Here is a 24,992-nt window from a genome sequence, read left to right on the forward strand (position 1 = left end):
ATTTCTTTGTGGTGAAGATGAGAAAAATAGAAAACCTTCCCCTTTTGTGTGATATGAAAAGCATCAAATCCTGTGTAAGGTGGTTTGAGAAGGGGAACTATATTCTGTTTTGGAAAATACCTTTTCACAATAGTTCTGCTTGAATTAATGCCATAAAAGTTGTAGCTTAAGTTTTTAACTAAATGAACTAACTTTCCACGAGTACAGAAGATTTTAAAAAATAGCGCTAGTAGTTGTGTCCTTTGAGTAAATACAGGTAGTCCTTGACTTACATCCATTTGTTTAGTGACCATTCAAGGCTACAACTGCACTGAAAAAGTGACTTACAATGAGTCCTCATACTTATGACCATCCAAGCATCCCCATGATCAAAATTTGTGATCAAAATTTGGGCACTTGGCAGCTGGCATGGATTTACAACCATTACAGCTTCTTGGGGTTACATGATTGCCATTGGTTTCCCAGCCAGCTTCGGACAAGCATAGTCAATGGGGGAAGCTGGATTTGCTTAACAACTACCTGATTCATTTAACTGCAGTGATTTGCCTAACAACGTGGCAAAAAGGGTCATAAAATTGGTTGCAACTCATTTGCATTCCTTTAGCAAGTCGTTAGTGCTACCTGGAGGCTTATCTGTGTCTTCAGGGTCACCTGAGTGGTGCAAATAATAATAATAAAGTTGGAAGGGACCTTGGAGGTCATCGAGTCCAACCCCCTGCTCAGGCAGGAAACCCTACACCATTTTGGACAAATGGCTGTCCAGTCTCTTCTTAAAAACTTCCAGTGTTGGAGCATTCACTGCTTCTGGAGGCAGGTTGTTCCATTGGTTAATTGTTCTAACTGTCAGGAAGTTTCTCCTTAGTTCTAGGTTGCTTCTCTCCTTGATCAGTTTCCATTCTTTGCTTCTTGTGTGGAGCCTTCTTGGAACTGCTGAAAGGACTGTGTTGTAGACTGAAGATAGATGATGTCGTATTTTTCCCCCTCTGTTGAGAGAGGGCTGTTAAATTTTGACATAGATGGCCTCTTTGATTCCTGTTTCAAACCAAGGTCCTTTCTGTCCAAAATGTGGACTTTGCTCTCTTCAAAAGAGTGGCCTTGGTCTTTTAAATGTAGATGGAGTGCTGACTCTTGTCCTGATGGATTTGTTCTCCTATGTTGTGCCATGAGTTTATGAGGTGGTTGTTTCATTTCCCCAATGTACAGATCGGCACATGGCTCAATGCACTGTATTGCATATACCACATTGCTCAGTTTGTGTCTGGGTATTTTATCTTTGGGGTGGACAAGCATCTGTCCTAGTGTATTCTTAGGTTTGAAGTGTGCATGGATAGGTAGGTAGGTAGGTAGGTAGGTAGGTAGGTAGGTAGGTAGGTAGGTAGATAGATAGATAGATAGATAGATAGATAGATAGATAGATAGATAGATAGATAGATAGATAGATAGATAGATAGATAGATAGATAGATAGATAGATAGATAGATAGATAGATAGATAGATAGATAGATAGTTTCCAAATGTTGCATGCCATGTCACTGGAGTAAATGGAACTGAACTTTTCCCCTCAAAAATAGAAAATTGTCCTGATCAGGAGTCTAATGTTCCTCCTTAATCCCTGAAAAAAAGTCTAATATGGATGGGAATATATGCAACTAAAGGGTTTTTAAAATGTGAATTTGATGCCTTAAGCTTTCTAACCCATAAATCCTCAAACTCAAAAATGGGAGAGAAAGATAAGGTAATTTGGCCCAACAGACTCAAGGATGCTCTAAGATCTGGACTTGCGGAAGACAAACAAGAGATTCACTTCGGCCCGGAGGCCTCCGTGTCTGCTCTCAAATGATAATTTATCAGGATATTATCCTCATGAAGATCCCTTTCTCCAAGATTCATTAAATGCACTGCAGTCTGCTAAACCAGTGTTTCTCAATCTTGGCAAATTTCAGATGTGGACTTCAACTCCCGGAATTCCTCAGCCAGAGTTATGGTTATGCCTTTTTGGACAAGACTTTGAATAAAAATAAAGGTTTCCCCTATCCAGTGTCTGACTTTAGAGGGCAGTAATTGTCTCTGTTTCTTAGCCAAGTAAGCCAACATTGTCTGAATATGCTTCTGTGGTCATGTGGCTAGCCTGACTATCCGCCAAGGCCAGGGGTAGGCAACCTTGGCTCTTTTATGACTCGTGGACTTCAACTCCCAGAATTCCTGAGCCAGCCATGCTGAGGGGAAAGGGAGAGGTTTCCAAGCTGAGCCATGCTGGCTCAGGAATCCTGGGAGTTGAAGTCCACGAGTTCTGGCCAAGGCCCACAAAATGCTGTTACCTTCCCAACAAAGTGGTACTTATTCAGGGCTTTTTTTCTCGGAGAAAAGGTGGCGGAACTCAAACCTGGCCACGCCCTCATCAAACCCTAGGACCGCCCCTTTAGAGAACAGGAATGCAAGTAAAATTTGGGAGGGGCTATTTCCGGTGTGGGAGGGGCTATTTCCGGTGCGGCCGGCCCGGAAAAAGGTGCCGGAACGCGGTTCCGCCGCGTTCCGGCTGAAAAAAAGCCCTGTACTTATTTATCTATTCACATTTGCATGCTTTCAAACTGCTAGGTGGCCAGGAGCTGGGGCAAGGAATGGGAGCTTACCCCATCGCACTGTGCTTGGATTTCAAACCTGGGCTGTCATCTTTCCAGCTGACAAATTCAGTGTTTTTAGCTCCTGAACCCCCTTTTCAAACTTATATTATGAATAAATTATACAGTTCTGATCTCTACACCTCAAAGAGAATAGTGCCTTGCTGAGAAAGGTGGAGAGAAGGTCAATCAAAATGATTAAGGGATTGTAGTAATTCCTCTTGGATTAAAGGTTACGATGTTTTGGACTTTTTAGCATCAAAAAAGGTCAGTAAAGGGAAACATGATCAAGATGCTTCTCAATTTGTTATCTTACTAGAACCATGACTCATCTAATGAAGCTGATTGGAGCAGACTGATGACATGATGAGAAATTCAGGGTTGATTAAAAAGATGGGTCTCCAGAATGAAAATAAGAAAATGATCGCCACCCAATAAAGCGATGGCCATGAAGTTGGGAAACATAAAAGAAGATTACACAGATTCATATGGCTGAGTGGCAAGCATTGGCTTTGCCCATCCATTTTAAGAGAAGAGTCTGAGTCCATGCTGTAGAGCAATGTTTTTCAAACTTGGCATCTTTAAGAGATGTGGATTTCAGTTGCCAGAATTCCCCAGCCATTATAGGGAATCAGATAGATTTGATCTCAGCTTGCTATATGTATGGGTCCTGGATGGAAGGATAAGGGGATGGATGGATGGATGGACAGATAGAAATTAGATAGATAGATAGATAGATAGATAGATAGATAGATAGATAGATAGATAGATAGATAGATAGATAGATAATTGTAGATTAGATAGATTATAGATTAGATAGATAATTAGATGATGGATGGATAATTAGATGACAGATAAAAGATAGATAGATAGATAGATAGATAGATAGATAGATAGGTAGATAGGTAGATAGGTAGATAGGTAGATAGGTAGATAGGTAGATAGGTAGACAGACAGACAGATAGACAGATAGACAGACAGACAGATAGATAGATTATAGATTTGATAGATTATAGATTAGATAGATGATGGATGGATAATTAGATGACAGATAGATAGATAAAAGATAGATAGATAGATGAATGGATGGATAGACAGACAGACAGACAGACAGACAGACAGACAGACAGACAGACAGATAGATAATGGTTGGATCGGTGGATGGAAGGATGGACATATATATATAGAGAGAGAGACTAGATAGATAGACAGACAGACAGACAGACAGACAGACAGATATATAGACAGACAGACAGACAACAGATAATGGATGGATGGGTGGATGGAAGGATGGACATATATATATAGAGAAACTAGATAGGTAGGTAGGTAGGCAGGATAGATAGATGATAGATAGATGAGAGAGAGACAATGGATGGATAGAGAGATAGACAGATAGATGATAGATAATGCGTTGCAAAAATCATCAGGCTTCTTGGGAAACAGTTCAAACTGCAGAGATGTTATAGACCTCAGAATATAAGAAATATTCCTTGCCATAATGTGTGAGCTATAGAAGGACAGCCTTTTTATATTCCTGTTCAAGTTAGCACTCAGCTGAGCAGCAAAACAGTGATGGAGAGGAGTTTGGATTTTTCTGAACCTTATTTTAAAGATTTTTGGACCCAATCATATGCCACAAAGGTACTGGATGCAGCACATCCAATAATCAGACTGTAAAAGTCGAAATCTTAAAATAACTGCTTCCCATACTGAGTAAACCTCTCTTGCTGCCAAAGCAACCTTCCTGCCATTTCTTTGCCTACTAAGACTGAGGGTGTCTGTGACTTTCAGCTTCTTATTTTGTGAATCTCACCTTCGTCATAATTGAGAACTGTTTCTTTATGTTTTCCACCAATTATTTTGATACCTCTTCTATTTTTACCAATAGAATATTTGTAGCTCAGGTTTTAACTGTGGGGTCCTTTTTGCTCTCTGAGTTGACTGTTTTCTTGCAGACATTTCATTACCCAACCTGGTAACATCATCAGTGCTAAAAGAGAGTGGGGTTTGCTCTCTGTTTATATACAGTACATCAAGATTTGTACTAGACCAAGGGTAGGCAACCTTGGCTCTTTTATGACTCGTGGACTTCAACTCCTAGAATTCCTGAGCCAGCATGGCTCAGCTTGGAAACCTCTCCCTTTCCCCTCAGCATGGATGACTCAGGAATTCTGGGAGTTGAAGTCCACGAGTCATAAAAGAGCCAAGGTTGCCAACTAGACCGTTTTTGCTCTGACAGAAAAGCAATTACGGAAAAGTTTCACTTTCCGCGCAGTGATGAAATTCCTGTTTGGAGTGTCAGCAAGGTGGATTTCATGGCATTTATGGGGTGGTAATCTTCATCCCTAATTAGAAGTAAGCACTGGGCTGTCCTTCCCTGGAATTTCAGATTGGGAAACCCATATTTCGCATCTGAGACTTTCACCGGATATGCTGTGATAGATGGAGGAGGAGAGACCTTCCAATTATGAATAAACATCCTCGTTCAGCAGTCAGCAGAATCAGAATAATAGGGTTGGAAGGGACCTTGGAGATCTTCTAGTCCAACCCCAGACTCAAGCAGGAGACCCTATACCAAGGGTAGGCAACCTTGGCTCTTTTATGACTCGTGGACTTCAACTCCCAGAATTCCTGAGCCAGCATGGGGGAACTATGGCCCCCTCATGACTCATGGACTTCAACTCCCAGAATTCCTGAGCCAGCATGGCTCAGCTTGGAAACCTCTCCCTTTCCCCTCAGCATGGCTGGCTCAGGAATTCTGGGAGTTGAAGTCCACAAGTCATAAAAGAGCCAAGGTTGCCAACTAGACCAACAACCAAGCAGTAAACAATACCCCAATTAAGGAACTACCAAGCCAACCAGTAAACAGCCTTATCAAGGAACCACCAAGAGCACTTCCATCAACACTAGGACAGAACAAGACAAGCCACTAGTATATAAACAGAGAGCAAACCAATAAATGGCTTTTTTTTTGGTGCGTGGATTTGAAAAAGTGAACAAAATTAAGTCTATAAATTCCATGGAATATCAGCAGAATATCAGCAGAATGTAGTTCCTGTATCAGCAGAATGTAGTTCCTGGAATCTGCATGTGTCCATTCAGAGTTTAAGCTTGCTCTCTTCAAAAGAAAGTTACTCCTAAGTAACTCACAGTGCAGCTACTAGGAGCACAGGACAGCAGAAGAAGCGAGGACTTCTGCTTCCCAGGAGACTGCTGTGACAAATCACAAAGAAACATTGAAATGGTAATTTTTCTGAATGACTCAATCATCAGTTTAAAGCATGAAAAGGTTGGAAGGGGCCTGTAGCATACTTTTCTCATATACTGGGACAATGGGACATGCCTCAGTGGTGATTTAATTAGAAATAACTGAAATGGTTTATTTAAAAACTGCTGCGTGTTAGGAATCCAAGCTTTACACTTTCCTATCAAATAGCATTTGATGATTAATATTTTAAATCCCCTCTTATTTTTTAATTACTTCTCCTAGTTAGGCGATTCTCTGACTTTTCAGGGGTATGTTTAACACTCTAAATAAACACTTAACTTGTTCTTTATTTCTTATTTTATTTTGGCCTCGTATTATCTCCCTTGGCTAAAATGACAATAAACCAAGGACTAATTTTAATGTACTATTCGAGATGGCCTGGTTGCTGGCATCTTATCTGAGCTGCAAAAAATATGGATTAGCAAGGGACTCCACATTTTAAAAACATTGTTTCTGCAAAGTAGGTGTTTTGCGGGGTCCATTTGCATGTCTGACATCATCACCTCTTTCTGTAAAAGCCATAAAATACTTCCAATCTCATTACGCTATTGAGTCATTGTCAGGAATTATTTTTAGTAAACTAAATATTGGACTATGCAATGTTCAAGCTTTCAGAAATGGATCTATTTTCCTTTTACATTTCAGGTTTTGCCCAAATTCATATTATTTTTATTACTGCTTCTCTAGTCAACCTTTTTTTTCCCTACACTTACCCTTCATGCCTCAAACTTCATCCCAATTCCTTTCAGCATCAAAACTTTTTCAGTTTCTCATTTTTGGATGGATGTACAACAATTAAGTTGATTTGGTCTTAGCATGTATTATACATGCTTTGAAACAGGGAACTGCATATCTTCTGTTACCACCAAGCCTGAAACTGGCATATGAAAAGGAGAATTGGAAAGAACTTAATTGGTGCAAGAAAAGAATTCATTTAGGCAATTATTGTAGGATAAGAAGGGGCAGAACCAGGGGTGGAGTTAAGAAAGTAATCGGTCTGGAATCATTGCATTGCCACAAATGATCCAGCTGCCTCCCAAATTCCATTAACTCTTATTTAGCACCAATTTAGTATTGACTGTTAATTGGCTAGAGTCTTGTATACAGGTAGCCCTTGACTTACAACAGTTTGCTTAACAACAACAACAACAACAACAACAATAATAATAGTAATAAAATTGGAAGGGACCTTGGAGGTTATCTAGTCCAACCCTCTGCTCAGGCAGGAAACCCTACACCATTTTAGATACATGGCTGTCCAGTCTCTTCTTAAAAACTTTCAGTGTTGGAGCATTCACAGCTTTTGGAGGCAGGTTGTTCCACTGATTAATTGTTCTAACTGCCAGGAAATTTCTCCTTAGTTCTAGATTGCTTCTCTCTTTGGTTAGTTTCCATCCGTTGCTTCTTGTCCTGCCTTCAAAGTTCAAAGTTACAACAGCACAGAAAAAAAGTGACTTATGACAATTATTCATACTTATGAACATTGCAGCATCCCCATGGTCACATGATCAAAATTCACACGTTTGGCAACTGACTCATATTTATGATGGCTGCAGCATTCCGGGGTCATGTGATCCCTTTTTGCAATCTTCTGACAAGCAAAGTTAATGGAGAAGCCAGATTTACTTAATAACCATGTTACTAATTTAACAGCTGCAGTGCTTCACTTAACAAGAATGGCAAGAAAGGTCGTAATATGGGGGCAAAACTCACTTAACAAATGTCTCATTTAGTAACAGAAATGTTGGGCTCAATTGTGTCACAAGTTGAAGACTGCCTATGTAAGCTTGAGCAATAAATCTTTTGAACTGGAACTTAACATATGATTCTGATCCTTTGCTCCTGTCATTGATCTACTTGGATCATTTGCAGCAATGAAAGGATTCCAGACTGGTTACTCTCTTAACTCTGGCCCCTAGCTCATAAGTAGCCATAAGTTCTTACACATTTCTGGTTCATGGCTAATTCGTGTGGCATTAAGTGGCGCCGTCTGCAGTTTTGGTGGAGCAATCTTTAAGCAGCTTCCTTTAGCAAGAATTCTATGCTGCTGTAAGGTGTTGCCATGTTAAATGCCATTTCCTCTGGTGAGAGATTTCTGTAGCCTAGGATGACCTTCCCTTGCAGCTGAATGTGAGGTTCAGATTGCAATTTGCAAAACAGCATCTGCCTGTTTCCAAGTTACTTTTGACAAAGAGACGACGGCTGCCTTTGCGGTGCCCTCGCTGGAGGCAAGACAGCAAGACCAGAGCAGTCAACGGCCCTGAAAGTCCCAGGTTGTTCCAAGTGATAAATATCTAAGTGATGACCTCTGTACCTGGTGGCTGCTTCGTAGGGGTCACGCTGCAAAGAAAATGGAATAGAAAACTGCCAAGTGTAAATGAGAAGAAATGCTTGATCTCTTAGTTCTTTGATGCCAAAGGGAGAAAAATAGTAAAATCTCTTTTAAGTCAAGCTTGACTCCTGTTGTTTTCACAGATGGATCTTTACAGCAGTAGGAAAGTGATTTGTCATTGCCTTAGAATCATAGGATCATAGAGTTGGAAGGGACCTTGAAGTCTTCAAGCCCCCTGCCCAAGGCAGGAGTTTTCATACCATCCCAGGCAAAGGGCTGTACTATTTTTTCTTGAAAACTTTCAGTGATGGAGCACCATCAACTTCAGGAGGCAAATTGTTCCACTGATTAATCATACTCACTATCAGAGAATTCCTCCTTATTTTGAGGTTGGAACTCCCGCTGATGAGCTTCCACCCATTACTTCTTGTCCTACCCTCAGGTGCTTTGGAAAACAAATGGACCTCCCTCTTCCCTGTGGGACCTCTTCAAGTATTGGAAGATGGCTATCATGTGTCCCCTAAGCCTTCTCCTCCTTAGGCTAAACATACCTAGTTTCCTTAGCCATTCATGATATGATTTAGCCTCCAGACCCTTCATCATCTCTCTTACTCTTCTCTGCACTGTGTCTATGGAGATTCTCTGTCGTCCAGGTCATGGATGTCCCAAAGGTGCTTTTTCAGGAGGCAACTGGACTTTCTTGTTTTTCTTTGAAGGTGTTTCACTTCTCATCCAAGAAGCTTCTTCAGCTCTGACTGGATGGTGGGAATGGAAGGATTTATATTCTTTGCAGAAAGCTGGTCATCTGCATTCTTTTAGATAGCCGTTGAGGCCATTTGGAGGTTTAGACACAGATAAACTTCAAATGGCCTCAACTATTCTCTAAAAGAATGCAAATGACCAGCTGTCTACAGGAATATAAATCTTTCCATTCCCCACCATTCAGTCAGAGCTGAAGAAGCTTCTTGGATGAGTAGTAAAACGTCTTCAAAGAAAAACAAGAAAGTCCAGTTGCCTCCTGAAAAAGCACCTTTGGGTCTTCTCTGCACTCTTTCTAAGCCCTTTATTATGGCGACCAAACGTGGATGTAAATATAGCTTCATCCAGGGTGGTCTAAAGCAGTACTATCATTTCTCATGACATTGATGCTATGTCTCTTAGAGCTGCATTGGGGTTTTGTTTTTGGGGGGGCGTGTTGGCAGCTGCAGCACACTGTTGACTCATACTTAAGTGGTAGCCCACTAAATGTCTATGGAGATTTTCATCATCCAAAGTCATTGTTGCCCCAAAAGTGCTGTTCAAAAGGCAACTTGTTTTTTTCCTCTTGAAATAGTTTCATTTTCATCCAAAATTAAAAAGGACAATTTATATCAAATGTTCAAACGCTAGTGTTACACATCTGGCAGCATGAATTTAAATAATGGTTGTACAAGCTCTTTTGCCACAGTTGTTAAGCAAATCACTGCAGTTAAGTAAATCACATGGGCATTAAGTGAATTCCAACTTATAACAGAATAACTGAGTTGGAAGGGACCTTGGAGGTCATCTAGTCCAACCCCCTGCTCAAGAAGGAAACCCTATACCAGGGGTAGGCAACCTTGGCCCTTTTATGACTTGTGGACTTCAACTCCCAGAATTCCTGAGCCAGCATGGCTCAGCTTGAAAATCTCCCTTTCCCCTCAGCATGGCTGGCTCAGGAATTCTGGGAGTTGAAATCCACGAGTCATAAAAGAGCCAAGGTTGCCTATGCCTGCCCTATACCATTTCAAACAAATAGTTGTCCATTCTATTCTTAAAAACTTCCAGTGTTGGAGCATTCACAACTTCTGGAGGCAAACCGTTCCACTGATTAATTGTTTTAACATCAGGAAATTTCTCCTTAGTTCTAGGTTGCTTCTCTCCTCAATTAGTTTCCATCCGTTGCTTCTTGTCCTGCCTTCAGGTGTTTTGGAGAATAGCTTGACTCCCTCTTCTTTGTGGCAGTCCCTGAGATATTGGAACACTGCTATCATGTCACCCTGAGTCCTTCTTTTTACTAAACTAGACATAACCAATTCCTGCAATTATGTGTGGTTCACAACTCAGTATGTTTGTAACTTTGAATGGTTGCTAAACGAATGGTTGTAAGTCAAGGATTACCTGTATCCCTTTGGAAGAAAGAAAGCTTGTTCCTAAGAAATTTTCTTTTCAGTAGGAATAGTTCTTGATAGATTTGCACTTAGCGAGTGAAAGAATAAAATACTATTTTGCATCATGCATTCTTGTCTCTCTTTTTTTTTCTTTTGTTTCCAGAAAGTTCAGCAATACACAGTCATTGTTCAGGCCACCGATATGGAAGGAAACCTTAACTACGGTCTCTCGAACACAGCGACAGCAATCATTATGGTGACAGATGTGAACGACAACCCACCCGAATTCACTAGCAGCACCGTAAGTATCAATACATCAGCGCAATGATCTATGGACACACAACGTGTTTGTAATTCATGGACATTTGATATGACTTGTCTCTTGTTTGCTGGCTTGGCAGATAGGGAGCACTTGACAGATAACGGAGTAACGAAGGCTTTCAGCAAATAAAAATGGAGAGAGGCTGTGAAAAAATGATTCATGACCAAACATAGCTATCTGGCTCCCACTTTGTTCTGAGGCAGTGAAAAATGGCGGGTAGGGGCCAGCAGAGGGATGGTGCTAAAAAATATCACAGTCTTTGCTTCTCCGTGACAAGAGTTGATTCTTCCTCTCAGGGTGTTTCCACAGAAGACATCGTCTCTTTTGCACTATGTGTGTGAATGGCTGAAGCTTGTTAATGCAAGTTATTAAAATGCCAGGCCAAAGCAAAGCATAACAGCTTTAGTCAAGGGAAGCTTTACTTCGTATTGTACAGGTTTGGGAGAACCAATATGACCTACGATTGTGGCTCAGTCAGCTTACTTCAAGATGCACGTCAAAACTTGAGCCAGTTGAATAGCTTGTCTCCCGAAGGTGCACAGAGGGCATGGCGATTTCCAGAAATTATAATACACAAAATCTTTATTTGTTCATATAGCCACCCAACTCACTCATGGTGACTTCGGATGGCTTACAGAAGTAAAACTCCAAATACAAAACTCAGTGAAACCTCACTGCCCCTCTGGTAATAACAATCGAACAAACCACGTGATGGGTTCCATATCATGCTGGGGTTCCCAGGCCTGCTGGCAAAACCAGGTCTTTAGGGCCTCAGGAAAGATTATCAAAGTGGGGGACAATCTTTTCTTTGCAGGCATGATATTCTACAGCAGTGTTTCTCAACCTTGACAATTTTAAGGCATGTGGACTTCAACTCCTAGAATTGCTGGCTGTGGGATTCTGGGAGTTGAAGTCCACATGCCTTAAAATTGTCAAGGTTGAGAAACACTGTTCTACAGGGAGGGAGCTACCACATAGAACAGTGGTGGCGAACCTATGGCACGGGTGCCAGAGGCGGCACTCAGAGCCCTCTCTGTGGGCACGCACGCCGTCGCCCCAGTCCTAGGCCTTCAGTTGGGTTTTATAAAACCTTTTCACTTTAGGCCTCTGCCACCGTGTGCAAAAAAAAAAAAAAGGTTCAATCAATCAGTCAATTTCAACTTCTTGCAGGAAAAAAAAAAGATCTTGCAAAGTTGGAATTGATTGATTGAACTTTTTAGTCCCAACCAGTCTGCCGTTACCATCGAGCCACGCCCACCCAATGGGGCACACCCAGCCAATGGCCACACCCACCCGGCACCCGACGATGCATAAGTGGGTTTTGAGTTGCAGTTTGGGCACTCGGTCTCTAAAAGGTTTGCCATCACTGACATAGAAGGTCCTTCTTCTTGGTCCCATTAGATGTAATAGAATAATAACAGAATTTACCACAAGTGAGCCCAAAATTTCCGTTGCTTAATGAGACAGTTATTAAATGAATTTTACCCCATGTTATGATCTTTCTTGCCACAGTTGTTAAGTGAATCACTGCAGTTGTTAAATTAGTAATATGGTTGTTAAATGAATCTGGCTACCCCAATGACTTTGTTTGTCAAAAGGTCGCAAAAGGTAATCACATGATCCTGTTGAAAGAAAAATCTTCATCAGGGTCCAGTCCAAGCCGGGAATAAACAAAATGGAGACTGCTTAAGAAAGAAGGTTGTAGTTTATAGAAGAGCAGAGCCAGACAGAAATGTGGCTCTGGGAAAGCTGACCACATGTAGCTGGGAGTGGTGGGTTTGTATACCTTCTTGGGCTTTTGTGTTTGGAGTTGTTCCTGTGGCACGAACTTTGACCTGAGGTTCAGTGTGCCCTTCTGGTATTGTGATGTTGGTGGGTTAATCCTATTATGTCTTAAAGGCCATGTCCTGCTTTCCTGGGGCTGGAGCTAATGGCTACTTCCTGTATTGGATTTCTTGGGTGAGGGGGTTGCTGGTTCTAATTCTATCACTCTGCTGTTGTTAGCTGTCAGTTTTGCTGCAAGGGATTTCAAAATATTTTGTCTTAAATGGGTTTCTGCAGGCAGTATTTGCTCATGAATGGGGCCTCAGACCTTCTGAATGGGATTATCAAATCTGTATTTCTACAGACCTGGCTTCTGCCTAGTTTCTGCTTGGGGCTGTTAGGAAAAACTGGGCCTACTTTTCTGCCTTTAAGATCCTTTGGGGAAATATAATATTCTGCCTTTTTTAATATTCCCCAAAATATTTCCTTCTGGGGGGGTGACCTCCCACAATCCCAAAACATTGCAACTGTCATAAATATGAGTCGGTTGCCAAGTGTCTCAATTTTGATCACGTGACTAGGGGGATGCTGCAATGGTCATAAGTGTGAAAAACGGTCATAAGTCATTTTTTCAGTGCCATTGTAACTTTGAACGGTCACTAAATGAACTGTTGTAACTTGAGGACTAGCTGTATTTTGCTATAAAACTTCCCACAATTACCATGAAAGGAAATTGGCCTTTGGAAATTATGGAAGAACTTTCCCTTCTGAGAAGAAAGCACATTCCAGAGAATGGCAGTGTTAGAAATTCTGTTTATATAAAGCACCACAGAGCAAACAAAGAGTATAGTCACCATGTGTTTTACTCCTCAACTATATTACTATAACAGGAAACAGGAAACTCTACTTGGCATAAAAGAGAATATACCATAATCCAAACTTGTAAATACTGCCATCTACTGGTTGAATACTACTGTCGTTGTTGCATAGAAATACATTCCAACAATGAATTCTAACAGGTAGAATGTTCTATGATGGGAACAAAGTTGTGCACACAATACCTTCTGAAGGTAGTATTTCAATGATCTAAATAACCCTGTCACCTCACTGGCTCTTACTATGGAGAGTAAAAGCTTTTCTTTTGTGTCACCCCTCCTGACTCTGAACTTCCTTGAGTGTCTATATTGCATGCAGTAGTTGGAAGGTGAGAGGGCAAGCAGTTTCAAATGACAGGTTAGCAAGTATCCAAGGAGTTTCCTTTCTACTTTTATTTGAGTGAAATGTGGTGACATCTAGTGGTTATGATTTTTTCATATTTACTGCACGTTTGTACATTGTTGTCAAAGATACTGCACTAATATATAGAAGTTAAAATGTTTATCAAGGGTCTGTGGAAATCCATCTACTTCTTCGGTGAAACAAAAGGAAAGTTTACTCTTGCTAATATTGGAAGGAAGGAAGGAAGGAAGGAAGGAAGGAAGGAAGGAAGGAAGGAAGGAAGGAAGGAAGGAAGGAAGGAAGGAAGGAAGGATCTACAGAATTAAAAAGGACAATTTATATCAAATGTACAAACGCTAGTGTTACTCATAGGACTGTATGAATTTAAATAATGGTTGTCTCCCAGAAAACAATGAAATATTTTTAACATGAATTTTACTGCTTTCAGTGTAAAATGTACAGCTAATTATTTCAAATATTGAAAATCTGAAGTCTCGTCTATGGTATTTTGAGACACTTTATTCCATTGTCCCAGCCCCTAAAGATCCCTGTCTTTCTCAATTAACTTTCAATTATTTACTTTCCATAGAAAATATCTTGCCTGATCAAGCCATCACTAGACATTGCTTTATTTTTGCATGCAAGGGATAACGGAAGACTGGGTTCCACCATCAGAATGACACCAAATAAAATTCCTAGGAATATATTACACAATGCACTACAGCCTCTGGATTCAATGGGACACAATAGCATTTTCCAAATACCTGAAAACCTACCACAGAGAAAAGGGCAGGCCCCTGCTCCTTGCTACCACAGGGACCCCCTTAAAATTAAAGATTTTGGTTGAAGGTTCATACAAAATTTCTTTCCTGTAAGGGCAGTTAAGTAATAAAATCACGTATAAGGATGTGAATTCTGTCCTGTTGGACATTTTCAAGCAAAGCATGGACAGTCACCTGCTAGAGATTCAGTAGGTACAACTAGTCCTCTACGTATGACCACAATTGAGCCCAAAATTTCTGTTGATAAGTGAAACATTTGTTAAGTGATTGTTCTCCCATTTTACGACTTTTCTTGCCACAATCATTAAGTGAATAACTGCAATTGTTAAGTTAGGAACGCGATTATTAAGTGAATCTGGCTTCCCCGTTGATTTTGCTTGTGAGAAGGTCGCAAAAGGGGATCACATGACCACCGGGACATTGCAGCCGTCATAAATATGAGTCAGTTGCCGAGCATTTAAATTTTGATTATGTGACCATGCTGCAACAGTTGTAAAGTGGGAAAAACTATCCAAAGTCCCTTTTTTCAGTGCCATAATAAATTTGAACAGTTCACCAAATGAACTGTTGTAATTTGAGGACTACCTGTATACACGCTTTCACTGAGAAGGACTTTGGACTAGATTCTGCAAGACGTTCTCCAGACATTTATTCAGGTTGGTGGAGAACTTACCTGCACTGAGAAGAGAATATGGCTTTTAGACTAATATGGGATATTATCATGTAAGGCGCTAATACATTCAACTTTTTACTTTTCTCTGGACTAAAAATGCAGAGATAATCTTCTAAATAATGAATTCCTGTCATGTATCAATGCGTCCCAGCACACAAGACTGGCAGTTCTATGCCCATATTGTTTTGTTATTCTTGAAGCAAATAATGCAAGTATTAAAACCGTAAGGAAAACATAGGAAGCCTTTAGAAACTAAATAGTATCACTGGACAAGCAGCTGTAGAATGGAATTTTGAAGCTGAAGTTCAACAGGTCAATAGGTCTAACCAGGATAGAGACCATCTGAGAAGGCTGGCTTGATTTTCATGATAAAAAAAAAAAACATTCACGATATAAATATGCAAAATTAATAGAAAAGCAAAGGCAATTTTGAGTGCCAGAATGGACAGTGCTAGACTTGGTCAATTCTTCTTGCAAATTAATGGATCAACACTCTGACCTTGCCAGTTGGCTTCTCACAAAGGCAATGAAGGAAGCCTTGGTAAGGCCACACTTGGAATATTGCATCCAGTTTTGGTTGCCACAATATAAAAAAAGATGCTGAGACTCTAGAAAGAGTGCAGAGAGGAGCAACAAAGATGATTAGGGGACTGGAGGCTAAAACATATAAAGAACGATTGTTGGAATTGGTTATGTCTGGTTTATTATTATTATTATTATTTATTGAATTTATATATCGCCCTATCTCCCTTACGGGACTCAGGGCGGCGAACAGGCGATAATAAAACCACGATAAATATACACAAATTTCTGTTCTAAAATCAAATTAAATAACAGCGGACGAGATTTTTATGGGGTATGTTTTGGGGGTGATTTTGTATTAGTTTGATGCGGTCCGGCCGGCGTGCCTTATCTACCCGGAAGTCCCGAGCCGCTTTTTCCGCGTCCAGGTGTTGACATGCATCCAGCCCCCCATCCAGTATCCAGAGGGCAGGAGCTGCCACAGAGAAGGCTCTCCCCCTGGGGGTCGCCAGCCGGCACTGTCTGGCCGACGGCACCCTAAGGAGGCCCTCTCTGTGGGAGCGGACTGGTCGAAGGGAGGTGTTTGGTAGGAGGCGGTCTTGCAGATATTAGTGAAAAGAAGAACTAGGGGGGAAATATTAGTGAAAAGAAGAACTAGGGGGGGAACATGGTAACAGTCTTCCAATATTTGAAGAGCTGCTACAAAAGAAGAGCGAGTCAACCTATCCCCCAAAGCACCTGAAGGCAGGACAAGAAGCAATGGATGGAAACTAATCAAGCAACCTATTGTCCAATTAAGGAGAATTTCCTGACAGAACAATTAATCAGTGGAACAACCTGCCTACAGAAGCTGTGAATTTTCCAACACTGGAATTTTTTAAGAAGAGACTAGACAACCAATTGTCTGAAATGGTATAGGGCACGGGTGTCAAATTGGCCGCGTCACATGACGTGTTGTGACGTATCGTGACTTTTTTTGCATTGCTGGAGCTGGGATGGGTGCGGCCTCCACCTAATGCAACCGGCCCACGGGCTGGCAGTTTGACACCCCTGGTACAGGGTTTCCTGCCTGAGCAGTGGGTTGGACTAGGACCTCCAAGGTCCCTTCCAATTCTGTTATTCTGTTATAAGTTAGATTTGCTTAATGTCCATGTGATTCATTTCACTGCAGTGATTTGCTTAACAGCTGTGGCAAAAAAAAGTTGTAAAATCAGGTGCAACTCATTTAACCCTTGCTTAGCAACAGAAATTCTCCCCTTACAAATTGTGATCAGAGGTCAAGGATTATCTATACCAGGCATGTCAAACTCGCGATGTCACGTGACGTTGCGCAATGTATCGGGCCGGTTTTGCCATTGCCAGCATTGGGGAGGGCGCGGCTTCCACGTGACGCATCTGGCCCGCGGGCCGGCAGTTTAACACCCCTGATCTATAAAGCAAAGGTTTAACATTTTCTTAAAAGAAAGAATGTAACTCAGAACTTGGTTTATTGTGCCAAGAGCTAGATGGTGATTTAAAATACTTGTGCCCCTGAGTTACACCAGAGAAGATACCACCCAAACAATGGCAAGACATTGTTATATCTGGAGTGCTGCCAGAAAGAAAAGGAATCAAGAACTCAAGTTTGGCACTAAAGCACCCGAAAGCGTCTCTCGTCGTGTTCTTAAATTACCTGTCAATCACAAAAGGTAGTTGGAGACTTAATAGTTTTAGGATAAAAATGTATTGCAAAAGGACATAACCATGCATTGCTATTACAGTCTGCATGTTCCACAGCAGGAATTAATGCTTCAGTTCAAAGGAGGATGACAGTAAAGGAAATTGGAGGACCAGAGGCATCCGTGGAGGGTCAGAAAAGTCAATATGGCAATTATAGCAACATAACGGAAGCCTTGCTCATTTTTTCATGTGTTGTGTGTGCAGCATAAATTAAAAAAGGACCATCCAATCAAATGTACGGTCATCTTGATATTTGTGACCCATCCAAGGTGACATTAACTGGGAAAAACATACCATGGTATATAGATTAATTTCCCCATATGGACTTGATTATACAGGTGGACCCCAACATATGACTTTTCATTTAGTGACCATTTGAAGTTACAACAGCACTGGAGAAAAGTGACTTGTGACTGTTTTTCATATTTACAACTGTTTTAGCATCCCCGTGGTCACATGATCAAAATTCGGACGCTCATCAGCTGGTTCGTATTTATGATGGTTGCACTCTCCCTGGGCCATGCGATCACATTTTGCGACATTCTGATGAGCAAAGTCAGTGAGCTTCGGTCTAAGTGAATTGTCGACATAATAATTGACTTGTTGACGTCACTAAGTGAATTATTGACTCCGTTTTTTCCAGCATTTTACCCCGTTTTGAGTGAAGTTTTACCCAGAACGAATTGTCACCTTTAAAACCTGATAGACATATAAGAAAAGTGACTCCTTTATATTGTAGTCGTGTCTAAGACCGAGATCTAATCTGTCTTGGGTACGATTATAAATAGATCTGGGGAAATAATTTAAAGTATTTCCTAATCGGAGGAAGGGACAGCTCCTCATAAAGGCCACAGTGCTAAATCAGAAATTCTGCAATCGAGAACAATCCATTTAAGGAACAGTCTCTGAGCAGTGATTCTGCCCATGACTGATAATTTTGACAGAAATGATTGCCTGACTGAAGCAGTAAGTTTAGTCATATCCCCACAGCTGTTTATCAAATAGAAAGTTATGCCTGCATAAGAAAGATAAAGAACTAATTATCTTATTACATAAATCTGTGCACATATATATATTTATATATATCTTGCAGTCTGTGATGCTCAAAGAATTAAACCAGCTCAGAATTCATTTCTACCAACTTCTGATGAGCAACATATTAAATCCTATCTGCGCAATTATTTTCTTTAAAGGAATTTTTTTTAACTTTGTTTATAGCTTACCTCTTTTATGAGAAACAGCTAATGCTGGATTTCATTACTTAGGGATAGTTTACTTTGGGGGGGGGAATATGATCAGATGTTGCTTATACGTAAAAGACATAAAAAAAAATAACCAGGAGTCAGGATCTGTGCTAAACAGGTAGTACTTGACCTACAAGCACCTGCTCAAGCAGGAGACCCCATACCACCCTAGTCAAATGGTTGTCAAATCTTTTCTTGAAAATCTCCAGTGATGGAGCACCCACAACTCCAGGAAGCAAGCTGTCCCATTGATCAATCGTTCTTACTGTCAGGAAATTTCTCCTTAGTTCTAGGTTGCTTCTCTCATTAGCAAGTTTCCACCCATTATTTCTTGTCCTCTCCTCAGGTGCTTTGGAGAATAAGTCAATCCCTTCTTCCTTGTGACAGCCCCTCAAGTAATGCAAGACAGTAATCATGTCCCTCCTAATCCTTGTCTTCAATTTTTTGTATTTCCTCAATCCAAGATCATGGTTGGGTTACATCTGTCTTCTCGGAGCTTGGGGTGGAACATATGTCTCCTCTTCTGCCTAGGACAGGGGTAGGCAATCTTGGCTCTTTTATGACTCGTGGACTTCAACTCCCAGCATTCCTGAGCCAGCCATGCTGAGGAGAAATGGAGAGGTTTCCATGCTGAGCCATGCTGGCTCAGGAATTCTGGGAGTTGAAGTCCACGAGTCATAAAAGAGCCAAGGTTGCCTACCCCTGTCCTAGGAGATGGTTATTAGCCATCTGTGGACACTCGTTTGAGACAAACCAGTGTTTATTCAGAGAGAAGGGCATATCCATGCCCGTCAATGGTTCACATAAAGTCTATTTTTATCGTATTCAATCAAGAACAATCAAGCAACCGGGAGGCGACGCCAACAAATTTGCATGATCAGACTTCTGTGTCTTAAATGTTAATTAAAAGTTAGCTTAAATCTGCCTACTGTGCAGAACTTTTTTCCCGTTCCTTTTCTCTCCCTCCTTGCCTCTCTCTTTTCCAGTAGCCCACGTGAAGAAAAAATATTATGCAGCCAGGCTGAAGTGTTTGTGTGATTAGCAGAGAGGGTAGATTCTTGAAGGAGGAGGGAGGGAATAAAAACTCTGGCAATCAAGGCCTTTTTTTTCCCCAAAGTAAAAAAGAAAAATGCTTGCCTGTTTGACTTCTCTGAGCCTTAGGAGGCCCCATTAAAAGCCACTTTAAATTTTGCCCTTTGGCACTGCTTTGAGGTAGTCCTGCCGAGCGCTAAAGCCAAACCAAGAAAGGAGCTGCTTAAAAGCAACCCGGGTTGCAGACAACCATTTCTTCCCAGTTGCTGCTATGCTTAATCACCACTTGGACTTTCTTTAGTGAATCTAGGGGTAGAGGGGTATCCATGCTGTCAGAAGGGTGTAGAGAGGAATTACGTTAAGGACCAAAGAGAAGAGTCACAGAGTCATGTTCAAAGGCTGAATGATTCACGCTGCCTGATGCTTAAACAAAAGGGAGGGAGGGAGGGAGGGAGGGAGGGAGGGAGGGAGGAAGGAAGGAAGGAAGGAAGGAAGGTTGAGAAATTGTTAGAATTGTCCAGTAAGCTCATAATTAAGCAAACACTTATGCACATATCCATAGAATAAATAAGACTAGGACAATTGAGCACTAGCAACATCAATTACTCACTATATTAATCTATGTGTAATAACAAAATACACTTTAGTTGACATCCAAGCCCTCCAGTTCCTTTCCATCTTTCCCCCCCCCCCCAACAATGCATGCACACACAACACATACCCCAAGGTAAAAACTAACCTAGTTTTCCACATGGCAGTTCCTGAACTGACCTACTGTATTTGATTGTGTTTGGACAAATCACGTGAAATGTTAATACCACTTTACAAGGCCTTGGTAAGGCCACACTTGGAATACTGCATCCAGTTTTGGTCACCGCGATGTAAAAAAGATGTTGAGACTCTAGAAAGAGTACAGAGAAGAGCAACCAAGATGATTAGGGGACTGGAGGCTAAAGCATATAAGGAACGGTTGCTGGAATTGGGTATGTCTAGTTTAATGAAGAGAAGGACGAGGGGGGACATGATAGCAGCGTTCCAATATCTCAGGGGCTGCCCCAAAGAAGAGGGAGTCAAGCTATTTCCAAAGCGCCTGAAGGCAGGACAAGAAGCAACGGGTGGAAACTAATCAAGGAGAGAAGCAACCTAGAACTAAGGAGAAACTTCCTGACAGTTAGAACAATTAACCAGTGGAACAACCTGCCTCCAGAAGTGGAAATTTTTAAGAAGAGACTGGACAGCCATTTGTCTGAAATGGTATAGGGTTTCCTGCCTGAGCAGGGCGTTGACTAGATGACCTCCAAGGTCCCTTCCAACTTTACTACTACTACTACTACTACTACTACTACTACTACTACTATTATTATTATTATTATTATTATTATTATTATTATTATTAAAATACAGCCAGTGTTGACTTGATGGACTTTTGTCTTGCTTCAGTGAAGAGTTTTTTGTTCCTTTATTCATTTATTCACCCTTTCACTAGTTCTATATGAGATCTTTCCACCAGGAGTTCAAGATAACAAACAGAGCAGTCTTTCTAGTCTTCTTCTGCCACAATGAATATTTAGAGTAAATTGTTGAGGAAGGAGGAGAACTGGCCCAACATCACTGAGGGAGCGTTCAAGGCCAACAGGCAACTGGAATCACCTTAACTATGGTACCATTTTGGCACTCAGTCATGCATCCTGCTAACAGAATAGGCACGAGAAAGGAGGGAGAAAATAAACAGGAAATGAAATCCAAGGTCCTTTCCAACCTTATTATTCTACTAGCTGTACCCAGCCACGCGTTGCTGTGGCTCAGTCTGGTAAAAGCGTGTGTTGCTTTTACGTCCAACAGATGGTGCTGTTTTTCAAAAAAAGCATATTTTACCTGTCACAGGTGTGACATCTATATAATATAGGTATATAAAAACACGCGCGTATTCGAATGCAACGGTGTGTCAAAATTTCAAAGCAATCGGTGAAGAACTTTCAGAGATTTAAGATTTTGAACAAACGAACATTTACATTTTTATTTATATAGATGTTCTACGATCCCCCTTTCTCTTTGAATCTTAATTCTGAAGAGGCGTCGATTCCAGAAGACACTCCAGAAACAGTCCTGACCAAAAAAAACAAGTATTCAACCCTGATATATCAGTCTGTAGTGAGGAAAAGGCTGGGAATCTGTGGTGTGATAAAAAAAATAAGCAAAACATTGGCTTGCATCGGCTCCAGCGTTTGCTATTGACAGTGTAACAGCTGAGTACAGCTTGAAAACATGTCACTGGAGGCATCTAAACTTCCTTTTTCCAGTGTCGGTTGAAGGGAAATTAGAAGGTGCTGCCAACTGAGGGCTGTTCTCTTTTCTTTCCAAGCACCTGGTTGGGAGACAGAGGCAGTCTTTTGGAAAGGACTAAGTCCTATCTGTCCTTGAAATGTACCGTCTAGACAAAGCCCTGTGTAGAAATGCTACCTTACAAGAGAAATTGACAGCCTTTAGGAATTCTTCGCCTGGATCTGACCCTTTTCAAACAGATGGTACCGATTAAGAAAAAGGAAAGAAAACAAGTGTTTGGATGATTCCCAGATTTTTTGTTTTAATTAAAAAAAGCTATCTTGGCCCAAACCTTTGATTAATTTTCTTGCATTGTCATTGTTAACAGAGGTCAACGCTGCCCCAACACTGACCAGCTACAGGTGAATGGTTTCTGATTAAAGCATTTAGAACACCTCGTAATTTCTGTAGCATCCGTACAAAATAACAGCACGTCTCCGGCTCCAAAATCATCTTTGTTTGCATCGGTTTTGTCACTTTAGGGGAAGGACTGTAGCTTTGGTAGAGCACGTCTTTGGCACACAAACGTTCCAGATGGAATATTTTGTGCAGAGCAAAAAGAAACCACTTGTTTATTTTTGTTGCCTGTGTTAGTGAGGAGGGTTACAGGAGGTGGGGATGTGATATGAAATGAATGGGGCTGGGATTTTTGTTTCAGGGGGATATTTTTTTCTTGGATTTGCATGTTTATTCACCGTGAAAGCCCAATTCAAGACAGCAGGAAACTGCTGTGCTTAAATCAGATGCTGAGAGAAAGGTAGTCCTCGAAGTATGACTGCAATTGAGGTCCAAATTTCCATTGCTAAGCAAATCAGTTGTTAAGTGAGTTTTGCCCCCATTTTGCGATCTTTTTGCCACCATTGTTAAGCGAATCCATGCAGCTGTTAAGTAAAACATACGGTCATTAAGCGAATCTGACTTACCTTGCTTTCATACATTGGCTGGGAAGGTTACAAATAGGGATCAAAATGACCCTGGAACAGTGCAACTGTCGTAAGTACATGCCAGTTGCCAAGTGCCTGAATTTTGATCATGTGACCATGGGGATGCTGCAAGGGTCATAAATGTGAAACCAGTCATGAATGCTTTTTCCAGTGCCATTGTAACTTTGAACACTCATTAAATAAATGTGTGTAAGTTGAGGACTACCTGTATTTGAAAGGCTGTGAATGGTGTGTTGGTGTTACGTTGTTCACTCCTCTCTAACCACTTGCTGCCAGCCACTGTGAGTCATCTTTAAAAAAGTGCAGAGAAGAACAACAAGAATGATTAGGGGACTAAAAGCTAAAACACACGAAGGAGGATTACAGGCATTGGGTATGTCTAGTCTAATGAAAAGAAGGACCAGGGGAGACATGATAACAATGCTCCAATATTTGAGGGACTCCTACAAAGATGAGGGGGGTCAACCTATTTTCCAAAACACCAGAAGGCAAGGCAAGAAACAATGAATGGAAACTAACCAAGGAGAGAAGCAACCTAGAACTAAGGAGAAAATCCCTAACGGTTAGAGCAATCAACCAATGAAATAGCTTGCCTTCTGAAATTGTGGGTGCTCCATCACTGGAGGCTTTTAAAAAGACTGGACAGCCATTTGTCTGAAATGGTATAGGGACTCCCGCTTATTTATTTATTTATTTTATTGTTTATATTTATATCCCGCCCTTCTCCTTGCGGACTCAGGGCGGCTAACAACCAGATAAAAATGCAAATCCCAAAACTACAGATTAAAACATAATTAAAAACAAATATTAATAATTGGTCTGATTAATTTAAAATTACTTTAAAACCCCCATTAAAAATTTTCCCCTAGGCCAGTCCTGCAAGCTTGAGCAAGGGGTTGGACTAGAAGACCTCCAAAGTCCCTTCCAACTGTTATTCAGTGTTCTATGTTCTATCCTGAACTACATGGACAAATAGCCAAAACTTCCAAAGATACTGCAATATCCCATAACAGCTGTGCTTTCTATGACAGAGGCAGGCAGGTCCTCTGAAACCATTTCCAAACTATTTCTAAAAATACCAGTTTGCTGTCCCTGATCCTGTTTTGCACAGTATCCTGCTTGCATATCTTTAGAAGCAGTGGATCTGATAATTAATGTAGTCCCCTGGCACAAATATAATTCCCCATAGAGGACCCCCAACATGTTTAGGATGGAAACCAGTTCACAAAGGACAATTATTAGGGGTTTGAAAACTCTTTTTTAAAAGTGCACAAGAGCCAATTATATATGGATATGAAGCAGTAATGCAAACAAATCATATTGGATTATTGTTTGTGGTCTGGGGCTCTTTGCAGAGAATATTGTTCCCATTAAGGCTCTCCCTGACATATTATCACTCAACAACTAAGCATTAAAGATGGGTAAAACATTGTGTTGCTACATTTAATGGTCATCGGGGGGGCCTCATCCGTGCAGAAGGCCAGGCATTAGAGTTGTTTTTATCTCAGAGCAGATGTGATGTGATTTGGTAGAAATAGGAACATCTGTCCTTCTCCTAGTCAGATCACTCTCTGCTTTAGAACTGACCAGTGCCACCATTCACAACAGGGAGAAAGGATCCATTGCATCATTCCAGCTCAGGCGTCAGATGAATAGAATATTTATTTATTTATTTACTTATTTTATTATTTAAATTTATATACCGCCCTATCTCCCTTATGGGACTCAGGGCGGTGAACAGGCGATAATAAAAATCACAGTAAATATTATATAAAAGCCTGCTCTAAAATATAAAACCCCTAACAAAACCCAATCAAAACTACGCCAGGCCAGCCGCATGGAACAGATGAGTTTTCAGGGCTCGGCGGAAGAGGCGCAGGTCCGCAGTTGTACGTAGGTCAGGGGGCAGGTCATTCCAGAGGGCAGGAGCTGCCACAGAGAAGGCTCTCCCCCTGGGGGTCGCCAGCCGGCATTGGCTGGCCGACGGTACCCTAAGGAGGCCCTCTCTGTGGGAGCGGATTGGTCGAAGGGAGATATTTGGTAGGAGGCAGTCTTGCAAATACCTAGGTCCATTGCCATGGAGCGCTTTAAAAGTTGTTA

At 41.2% G+C, this 24,992-nt stretch overlaps 1 protein-coding gene across 1 annotated transcript in view; it reads left to right on the forward strand.

The window, feature by feature from the left end:
• Positions 1 to 24,992, forward strand: part of LOC107292003 (cadherin-4) — a gene marked incomplete at both ends in the record, with an annotated part of 277,419 nt that overhangs the window by 207,163 nt on the left and 45,264 nt on the right. The window contains one exon of the mRNA XM_015821060.1: positions 10,514 to 10,651. Within this exon, the coding sequence (XP_015676546.1) occupies positions 10,514 to 10,651 (138 nt within the window). The remainder of the gene's footprint in view (positions 1 to 10,513; positions 10,652 to 24,992) is intronic.

Source organism: Protobothrops mucrosquamatus, unplaced genomic scaffold (genome assembly GCF_001527695.2).
Source record: "Protobothrops mucrosquamatus isolate PMUCROS unplaced genomic scaffold, P.Mucros_1.0 scaffold1241, whole genome shotgun sequence".
Lineage (NCBI taxonomy): Eukaryota > Metazoa > Chordata > Lepidosauria > Squamata > Viperidae > Protobothrops > Protobothrops mucrosquamatus.